Source organism: Galeopterus variegatus, unplaced genomic scaffold, assembly GCF_000696425.1.
Source record: "Galeopterus variegatus unplaced genomic scaffold, G_variegatus-3.0.2 Scaffold2098, whole genome shotgun sequence".
Taxonomy (NCBI): domain Eukaryota; kingdom Metazoa; phylum Chordata; class Mammalia; order Dermoptera; family Cynocephalidae; genus Galeopterus; species Galeopterus variegatus.
Window position 1 is genome coordinate 278,604 of NW_007728209.1, and position 11,090 is coordinate 289,693.

Below are 11,090 nucleotides of genomic sequence, written 5' to 3' on the forward strand. Positions count from 1 at the left end.
AGACTGCCAGGCCCAGTGCTCAGGTTGTCTCTTTCCCACGACTTGGGTTTTAACTCCAATGTTCTCCCTACCACCTCCTGCCCCACAGCATACTCAAGTAGCTTAGGTAGGTGGTATTTGCTCACTGGGCCCCACTCTTGCCACTTGTAAAAGGGACACAATGGTCCTTGCCCCTCTCTCTAGATATAAGAAGAAGATACCTCAGTTCATGTGTCAGCAGCAGGAGAGGGAGGAGGCCTGGGTTCAAGCCCCACTCACTAGTTAGCCCTGGGCAACTCGATTCCCTTCTCGGAGCCTCAGCTTCCTGGCCTGCAGTAGCTTTAAAGGAGAGGGTGGCAGGGATGGAATGTGATTCCTAACACCAAAGCTCAAGCCCTCAAGCCGCCAAGGCGTACTGGAAGAGATCAAATCTGGATGGCTGCCCATGTGCTCTTTCCTCCTCTTGTTTTCCTGGTTCCAGGAGCCAAGAAGCTGATAGGGAAACTAGTGAGTATGCAAATTCCTGCATTGTTGGGAAATGACCCTGGGGAGCTCACAGAGGACAGCCTCCTGCCTGCCTTTCGCCACACCGCACAGCCCCCCACTGCGTCCTGTGGCTCCCACCAGCAGGGCCCTGACCCTGACTTGTCCTGCAAGTTGTGTCTTGCATGGGTTAACCCCCCTTGGGACACGGACTGTGGAAGCCAGGATGACTACAGTCTGTCTAAATTCAGGAAAACTCCAGCCTCCCTGGCAGAGAACAAACCAGCCCACAATGGGATGAAATTCCCTGCTTTGGGTGTCCCGGCTCACTCAGTCCCCATCCCACTCCTCCAGACTAGGGGAAAACCCAGCAGTCCCTAAAGATCTTGGGACATAAACTAGGAGCAGGAGAGCTTTCGGGCTTCAGGGGAGTAGCTCTTCCAAAGCCCTCCCAGTGCTGGTGTCCTGCAGGATGAGGGGGAGGATAGTGGTTGGGAAGAGGCAAGTACTTATCACCACAGCTGCCACTTCCTCTCTCTTCCCACCCTCCTTCCCCACATCCCCTAGAAGAGCCAGAATTTGTCTCCCCAACACGAGAGGGCAAGACTCATTCACTGATAGTGGTGCTGCGCAGGCCTCTATCAGAGACAGAGAGTGAGTGAGCAACAGAGAAAATGGGATTCAGAGGGGACACATATCTAGGAGTTGTGGGGAGAGAGGTGTTGCCATCAGCCTGAGCTCTGGGTCCAGCTGGTCTCCAGTGGTGCTGCCCCAAAAGAAAGCAGCCAAAGGACCCTAGCACTTTTGCCCTGGGGCTTCTGAAATCTCTGGCTCATTTTTTTTCCCCTAGACCATAGCAGAGTGGGTGGAGTAGAGGGTGGTAAGTGTCTGTTCTGGGGAATCTCCTAGTTCATGGGAAGGGTGTGGGAGATTTGGCTAAGAGAGGCAGGAAGTAGGGCCCTACAATTAAGGAAATGCAAGCCATCCCAGGCCATGGCATGTAAATTCTCCCGGCTAGTTCCTGGAGGGGGAGGAGGCCCCAGGCTGTTACCCTGGGGTGTGGCCTCTTGAAGCTCCTTTCAAGGTAGCTGTTGGTGATCTTAAACTGCTTACCTATTTAAGAAATGGCAGCAAAACTAGGTGGGAGGGAGGGATCAGACAACCCAATCCACACTAAGTTGGGTACGCTGCTGGGAGGTCAAGTCATTGGGAATGGTCCAAAGGCTCTGACTCTGGCTGCTCTCCAGAAATGAGCCTGGTTAAAGGCTAGAGGTGCGCGTGGTGCACTGCCTGCCATCTGCTGGCGCCTCCTGGTACTACTGCCTGTGGAGTAGATGCCTGTCTAGTCCTGGAGGCCAACAGCACTGGCTTGAAATAACGTGTCTAGAGACAAGGACTTTCCAGCAGGGTCTGAAAACAAGAATCTAAGGAGAATAATATGAAATGTAAAATGGTAAGGCAAAAACAAGGAATTCTAAATGGCATCTGCAGCTCCACCCTAGAAATCACCAGAGGTCACTGCCTTCTAGAAAGTCCAAAGATCCAGAAAGCTCCAACTGTTCCAGGTAAAAAGTTACCCAAGAAAAATGTTCAGGAACTGGAAGAATACAAAGGATAGGAAAAGGAGAAAAAATACAAGTATTCATACTTAAAAAGTGATCTGGAAGGCCGGCCCGTGGCTCACTCGGGAGAGTGCGGTGCTGATAACACCAAGGCCACGGGTTCGGATCCTACATAGGGATGGCCAGTTAGCTCAATGGCTGAGCGTGGTGCTCACAAGAGCAAGCCAAGGGTTGAGATCCCCTTATCGGTCATCTTTAAATAAATAAATAAATAAATAAATAAAAAGTGATCTGGAGAATAAAATTACAATGAGATACCATTGTTTTAACCCCATCATTTTGGCAGGGTGTGGGGAAACAGGCACAGCATTATTGCTAGTGGGGGTGTCCACAATGGAGGGTATACTCCAGGTTACCTAAGGATACACATACACTTTGACTCAGCAACTCCACTGCTAAGAATTTATCCTACGGGTACTCATACTTGCAAAATGATGTAAGGCTATTGGCTATGACTCTGTCTGAAACAGCAAAAGATGGGAAACGATATTAACACCATCAATAGGGGACTGGTTAAATAAATTTCAGTATACACAAACTACAGAATAGTAAGTAGCCAATAAAAATAATGAGGTAGCTGTATATATGGAACATTTCCTAAGTTAGACTGCTAGATCAAAAAGTAAAGGTAAAGCAGTGTGCTATCATTTTTGTAAACAGACGCATGTGCATATTGCTCGTACATGTACAAAGTTTTTCTGGAAGCACGCAAAGACAGTCTGGAGTTGTCTCTGGGAGGGGAATTGGTGGCTGAGGGACCAGACTTACTTTTAACTGAATACACTTCAGTACCATTTGAATGTATGATATTTACATGTTGTTATGGTCTAAAAGTGTCCCCTCAAATTTCATGTTGAAATACTCACCCCCAAGGTGGTGGTATTAAGATTATGAGGCCTTTGGGAGATGACTAGCTCATGAGAGCACAGCCCTGATGAATGGGATTAGTGCCATTAAAAAGGAAGCCTGAGGGAGCTTGTTCTTCCACCATGTGAGAACACAGTGAGAAAGCACCTTCCATGAACCAAAGTGGGCCTTCACCAGACACCAAAGCTGCTGGTGCCTTGATCTTGGATTTCCCAGCCTCCGAAAGTGTAGGAAATGTTTGTTGTTTATAGCCCACCTAGTTTATGGTATTTTTGTTATAGCAGCCCAGACTAAGACACATGTATTCAAATTAATTATTTTAAAGTACTCCCCAGGGATATAGAAATAAATTACGGGGTGGGGGTATAAAGCTGGGGAGATCTGTATTAGCCAGGGGTCTCCAAAGTGTACATGAACAGTAAAAACTTGAAGCATACACATGTCCAACATGTATATGTTGTTAAGCCATGGTAACTGCCATTTTTATAGATCAAAATGATTGAATATCAGCAATTTCTTATGGTTCAACCTAGTATTTATTATAAATTATCTACATGTACTTTTTTTTTTGTGACTGGCCAGAACAGGGCTTGAACTCTGGACCTGGGTGTGTTATCAGCACCATGCTCTAACCAACTGAGCTAACCAGCCAGCCCTATGTATATTGTATAACACATTCGAAGTGAGGAACTAAATAAGGCTGAGCCTGGAAGTGAATGTAAATTGAAGCCCTGATCTTTTCTTCACACACTCCCTGAGCCATCCTATACATCCTTTCCCTTTGAGACCAATGCTCTAGGTAAGGATCAGCATCAACTCCACCATAGCCCTCTTCACTGGTGACAAGTTTTATTCTACAGAAGCAATTTTTCAAAGTGAAAACTTGGTCTCATGGGCCGGCCCGTGGCTCACTCGGGAGAGTGTGGTGCTGATAACACCAAGGCCACGGGTTCGGATCCCATATAGGGATGGCCGGTAAAACTTGGTCTCATGGGCCGGCCCGTGGCTCACTCGGGAGAGTGTGGTGCTGATAACACCAAGGCCACGGGTTCGGATCCCATATAGGGATGGCCGGTAAAACTTGGTCTCATGGGCCGGCCCGTGGCTCACTCGGGAGAGTGTGGTGCTGATAACACCAAGGCCACGGGTTCGGATCCCATATAGGGATGGCCGGTAAAACTTGGTCTCATGGGCCGGCCCGTGGCTCACTCGGGAGAGTGTGGTGCTGATAACACCAAGGCCACGGGTTCGGATCCCATATAGGGATGGCCGGTTTGCTCACTGGGAGAGCGTGGTGCTGACAACACCAAGTCAAGGGTTAAGATCCCCTTACCGGTCATCTTTAAAAAAAAAAAAAAAAAGAAAAGAAAACTTGGTCTCAAATCATGAAGCTTACCACTTAGAGAATTCAAACATAACACTAATTTAGACTGACACATAACTGAAAATCCCAATCCCCCCTTCTCATTATCACTGCATCTTACTTGCACATCACCTTCCTAGGCACTGAATGTGACACCATCTTGGGAGATTTAAATGAGTACAAAGCATAATCCCACACTCTCGCCACACTTCACCCAATCCAGTGCAGTGCCCCTATAATTGGGGTTTCAGATGTTAATGTGTTTGTTTTTGGTGGCTGGCCGGTACAGAGATCCGAACCTTTGACCTTGGTGTTACAAGGCAGAGCTCTAACCAACTAAGCCAACCAGCCAGCCCAGCTGTGAATTTTTAAGTGTAATAATGCCTTAGTAATTTGAAGTAAGGATGAGGGACAGAGAAGTCATAATAAATGCAAGAACTAAGTCATAAGTATGTTTCAAACAACATAATTAACTACTTTCAAGTTTAAGCTATTTAACATTCATTTTAATTCTCTTATTTAGTGCATAGGTCAAGACATCAAGAATACTCTTTCCAGAATACTTACAAAGTACTTACATTACTCCAGCACCCAAAGGCTCAAGCTTGGAGGTGGAAATAATTCTGATGCCAGCTTCCTATGCTTTCAAAGCAAGGGATTTTCTTCTAAGCAAACAGTATAATCTCAATTGTGGGAAGAACATTTAACCTATATCATTACTGATCAATTTCTTACAGTGCTCCAAGGTCCCTTAAGATATATGGCCTCTCCTGATCATTACAGCACCTTTGTAGTCCATGCTCTCAACCCACACTGGTCCTGTCCAAATTCATAAGCTTCCCTACAGTCCCTCCATTAGGCTCCAACGGCTTCTTTGTGGGTTGTTCCTGCTGTCCCTCTTCAATTTGTAGGGCCTGATGGTGTGTAGAACATTTCAAGTTTAAACAGAATGAACTATTTCCTCAGCCTATATGGCCTCTCCTGATCATTACAGCACCTTTGTAGTCCATGCTCTCAACCCACACTGGTCCTGTCCAAATTCATAAGCTTCCCTACAGTCCCTCCATTAGGCTCCAACGGCTTCTTTGTGGGTTGTTCCTGCTGTCCCTCTTCAATTTGTAGGGCCTGATGGTGTGTAGAACATTTCAAGTTTAAACAGAATGAACTATTTCCTCAGCCTATATGGCCTCTCCTGATCATTACAGCACCTTTGTAGTCCATGCTCTCAACCCACACTGGTCCTGTCCAAATTCATAAGCTTCCCTACAGTCCCTCCATTAGGCTCCAACGGCTTCTTTGTGGGTTGTTCCTGCTGTCCCTCTTCAATTTGTAGGGCCTGATGGTGTGTAGAACATTTCAAGTTTAAACAGAATGAACTATTTCCTCAGCCCCTGGAAGAGTCTACTTGAGACTCCCCATGAAGCTTTGTACAGGCACCATCCTCTCAGTGTAAGACAAAAAAATGTAACTAAAAAGAGCCTGGAGTTTTTTTGTTTTTTTTTTTTTTTTTATGTCTTGTAACTACCAAAATGAGCAAAGGACAACCTATTCTCATCTTAGGAAGAAAGATAAAGCAGAGAAAAACAAATTTACTGAGATGGCAGAGATAAATTAGTATGGCTCCCCTCAGTCCTCCCACTCCATCTTTGGTCCCTCTGAATTACAAGAAAGAGAAGAAAGAAGGACATATCACGGGCAGTCAAATTCTTTTAATTTAAACCAATTCATTTTCTGTCCCTATGACCTATGGCAAAGTACTGTTCTAAACCCAACTAAACTGGTAAAGGCATGCCCAGAAGGAAGCACCTTCTCAGTGGTACTGGCAGTCATTCCAGTTCAGGGATAGCTGATGAGGGCCACTAAGATGGGAGGATGCAGGCCACCCAGCCGACTATCTCTACCAAATGTTATAGATGGGCAATTAATATGTCCCTCCATTTTAGCACATTTGTTCTTTTGATCAATGACTTGATCAAAGTCATTACCTCATCCTCTTTCAAAATCAAGCAAACTGAATTGACAACCACAGTTAAATATCACAAGCATGGTAGGCAGAGTATCCTTGGTGCCTTTTTCTAAGCCACCTCCATGTAGGGAACTTAAGCAATCTCTCAGGACTTGAATATCTCTAGTACACCTGGCCAACATCCAGGAAAACTGGAAGTTCCCCTAATCAGTGATTAAACTTTATAGAGAACGTAAGTATAAAGCAAGTAGCCTATCTCTTAGCCTGTCCTATAATCATTATATATACACACGAGTGTATTCATATACATAGATATGTCTTTAAAGAATACATCATTTTAAGAGCAGCACTACTATATCTCTAGCAAATGCTAAATAAACCATGAGTCATAAATACTTTAATGTCTGCGGTATGCTGTTCTCAAAATTAAGGAAACTTCAGATACCCCATTCATTCCTTCCAGAAAATGAGACAAACTAACGAAGAAGGATAAAGAATGCTTATGTTTTTGTTTTTTTTTAAGAAACAATCTAAAGAAAAGAAACTATTTCCTTAAAAACCCTGACATTGGAGTTTCTCTATCAAAAACATAGTCAAAGACACCTAAATAGACAGAGTCAAAAAAAAAAAAATTTATTAGAGAACAAGAGTGAGAGCTTTTGCACATCTGACAAGGTAAACTTGTTTTGTTAATAGATGCCATCCATATTCAGCTCTACCAATATTATCACAAATGGAACATATTTTCTCTTACAAAGATAATGGCATAAGTAAGGGACTATGACTAAATAGAATCAAAGGAAAGGTGAGACCCTAAATCTTATGCCCTAGACTGATCCATAACATAGGACTTAATTCAAACCATTTAATCTTCTAATGCAGTGGTTTTCAACTTGGCTTCTTATCAGAATCCCAGGGACTCTTTGAAAGGAAATCCCTTAATTAGGCTGCATCTCAGAGTCTGTGGGGGTAGAACCCAGGCATCAGTATTTTTTTAAGCTTCCCAGATGATTCCAATGTTCAGCCAAAGTAGATCACCACTGCACTAGAGGCAGGTAAAAACTATCAGCAAGTTCCTCGGCCCATCAATACCTGCAAGGAAGGGGGTCTATTGAGCAACACTGGCTCTCACTAGTGTTATCTTTCACTCCATTCAAGAACTCCATGTTATCAGTTTTTGGTGTAATTTTAAGTCGTTCCATATGCCTTGATGATTGTTAGAGCAATATTTAATCAGACAAATACGAGCAAAGAGAGAAAAGATGGAAAAAGAAATTTCCATAAGGCATGATATGAATAAATAAAATAAGTGAAAAAACAATCTCAGGTTTAAAAGTAAAACATGAGAAGTCAAAGCCTATGAAATTTTATTTATACAAAAGAATTAAAATATCTATTTTAAAATGACTGATTGATTTAAACTTATGTTTTTCAGTTTTTCCTGTTCCTTGAACATAAAATTGCTTCCAACTGAGATTTAAGATAGGTAATTATTAAATAAACATACTTTACCTTCTCCTTGCAAAAAAACAAAGAGCCAAGTTCCTCATTTTACTTATGGTAAACCAGATTATTTTCAGTTAAGAATACTGGCAACTGCAAGAAGCAGATTATCAGATATGTCAGCAGGAAGGTATGAGCTGTACAAAGGCATTACAAAAAGTCCCCAAAGAAAATAAGATGGTAAAAACAATAGAAAAATAATAAAACACAAAACAAAATAAGAAAACGTTAGATATTTACAGCCTCCATTTGAAATGTGACTTGTGTTCTACTTTCAGCATAAAACAAAACCAGAGAACATTTCTTGATAGGTATCATAGATGAAGCTGGTGCTAGCCAGTTTGGGGGGGAGACATTCATTCTAAGAAGGGAGAAATGCACAGTTAGCAACTTGCTGGGATTATAACCATGTTTTGGTCTTCCTGCAGTTCTGCTACTAAAAATGACACAAAGTAAACGATCTGATGTCTTATAGAAATGACTTGTCAACCACATTTAGAATAAACTACTCAGAGATACAGGCACTGGGGGAGAGCAGAGGTGGATGGCCACGCACTCAGATGAGGGATGTTTATCTTTGTGAGGTCGGAGAAGGGAAGCAGGGCTCTACAGCCTGGAAGATTCTGCACTAATGAGTCTTCTAATAGTCCTAAAGAGAGAAAAACAAAAGTCCCAACTTACTCTCAGCAGAACATGGTTTAATGCCTAAGGAAAAAAATCTCATAAACAACTCTGCTAGGGGATTGTTCTGTAGCTAAAGATTCTATTTCATATGTAATGTACAATATTCCACATCTTAAGATGGTCCATCTTCTGAGTCCATAAAAGGATTGAAACATCAATTCTGCTCTTATTAGACCACCTGAATTCATCAGGGAAAAAAATTAATCAAAGGGAATTTTTCTCCAAAAACGTGTGTGACCTTTTTCTCTCTCCAAAACATAAAAAAAGTAAATAACACCTAAAAATTTGAAGTGTACCCAGACAGACATCCCAGACTTTAAAACAAGAGTTGTGACCCCAGATTAGGAAAACTCAAACTCTGAAGACTAATACATTTTTCAAATCATCTACAAAACTACCAACCTCTCTGACATGGTCTGGCTGATACTTACAGCTCGTGGTTTTTTGTTTAACTTCAGATCAATCCTGTGATAGGAAAGATAAAAGATATTTGCATTTTAATTTACAGAAAAAGGGTCCAACAATTAGCTACTGCATAGGGCACAAGCTATAACAAAGACTATTTGGTTAAGTAAAATCCACATTCTTCATTAAACTATGTCATATTTAGTTGTTTTCCCAGATAGTATTAAGGAAGTATTAAAAAATATGAGCAGATACTCTTGCCATAAGGCAAACTTAGATGACTCAAAAAGAAATATACAGCAGTTATGAAAGCCATATAATTTTTTTAAACTATTCCAAAATTACATTAAAGAGATTGGATTAAGAGGGCATGCTCTACGTTAATGTGTTAGCTCTGTAACTATGTCACTGAAAATTACTGAGACACATGACTAATTAAGAACAGGAAATAGACTAGAGCTCATATTTCTGGACATAAAACACAAAAGAAATTAAATGAATTTCAATGTTTAAATCTTTCCAAATCAAAATATCAAGATCTTAAACTATTAATCTCCTTATCAAGCAAAGCCAGAAAATCAATTTAAATATGAATTAAAGTAAAGGATATCTATTTTAAAAGAAATTAAAATGCATAAAAGTGAAGTTTACTTAATTTTGCTTAAGTTATTAAATAAAATGTTACCTCCATCACGTTTTTCTGTTTTTAAAAAAAACTTCCCAGCCTAACCTAATATACATACCTACAATTAAACAGATAAACTATGGGTTAGAAAGATCTCAAAAAGGCATACTGGTGTCTACACACTAAACAACACAGCACAAATACTAATTCAAATCAAACTTACTCAAAGTCATAATCAAACATGCCAGACGGGCTGAGGGGCAGCATTTGAAAGGAAGAAAGCAATAGAAATTAATATACTAATTTAATAAATTAGTCGATTAGCCACCCTAGCCAGATTTGTAGAAACAAAATCAGCTTTAAGAATCTTAAGCCATAAAGTTTCAAACATCAAAGCACCAAAGATTTTGTGGTCAGAAGAGATTCCCGTCCCTCAAAGAATTTCATAATTTCTTTTTTTTTTTTTAAAGATGACTGGTAAGGGGATCTTAACCCTTGGCTTGGTGTTGTCAGCAGCACTCTCAGCCAGTGAACGAACCGGTCATCCCTATATGGGATCCGAACCCATGGCCTTGGTGTTATCAGCACCACACTCTCCCGAGTGAGCCATGGGCTGGCGCAGAATTTCATAATTTCTGAATTTCATATCAGAAAAATAGACTATGAAAGGAAAAGTTATTTCATTAGAAAACTACAGATACCTGGAATACTTCTATTAGCTGCCAGATTTAGAGTTAGAACTTCTAAATATTAATTATATTGAAAAATATAATTAGGGCATTAGAAGAAACAGAGGAAGAAAGGTTTAGTCATATAATGAAAGGCGCTTTGAAGACAGTACTAACAATTCAGCATAATATATGTTCACTAAAATAAAAGATGACAGAAACATTGTAAACCTTAAAAAAGGAAAACATTTAACAACTTTTACTCAAGTTATATGTTCTAAACGTATCCAGGGAACATGGTGCTCCTTTTCTACAGTACTCATTCTAGAAGCCAAGGGTTGGCTAGAATGAACTTCAGTGGTAGAGTCATCTTCCAGAAACTAAACAGCAATACTACTCTACCCCAGGAGTTGGTGATGGTAGTTAACTGTTTATGTCAGGGCTACAATTAAGAAACACCAAAGTCTGCAGAACCCCTGTTAAAACAAAGGAAAGTTGACATCCACAAGCACCCAAGCCTTGGGGATCAGGATGCGAGCAGCACAGGGGAGGAGGCCCTTTTGTGCCATCGCTGCTAACAAATCATAGTCTGGGCAGACCTCCAAAGCAAATATCACCTGGAGCATGAGAGCAGCTCCTTAGCTGGCTCTAACGCCTTTCAGACTGTAGAAAGGTGGTAAAACAATATGCAAATGGCTGCATTTTCTTCTTAAACAATGTTTGCTAGAGTGAAGCTGGAAGAAAGCTGAACTTCAATATCCCTTATGCAATGGTTTCACTTAAGAAATTTGGGAGAGTATATTGTTAGTGTACAAACCAGGAAATATCAAATATTTCACTTTCAGCCTGACTTCGTTCACAAAGTGGTATATAAAGTGGTGGTGTAGGGTGGTAGAAAAAAGAAAAGAAAAGGAAAAAAAAAAAA

The 11,090-nt window shown here is 41.3% G+C and overlaps 1 protein-coding gene across 1 annotated transcript in view; it reads right to left on the reverse strand.

The window, feature by feature from the left end:
* Window positions 1-6,892: 6,892 nt before the first annotated feature.
* The window catches only part of MEAF6 (MYST/Esa1-associated factor 6), a 17,078-nt gene continuing 12,880 nt past the window's right edge, over window positions 6,893-11,090 (reverse strand). The window contains exons 5-7 of the mRNA XM_008580445.1: window positions 9,721-9,750; window positions 8,899-8,932; window positions 6,893-8,432 (exon numbers count right to left, since the gene is read on the reverse strand). Coding sequence (XP_008578667.1) covers window positions 8,424-8,432; window positions 8,899-8,932; window positions 9,721-9,750 — 73 coding nt within the window. The 3' untranslated portion in view covers window positions 6,893-8,423. The remainder of the gene's footprint in view (window positions 8,433-8,898; window positions 8,933-9,720; window positions 9,751-11,090) is intronic.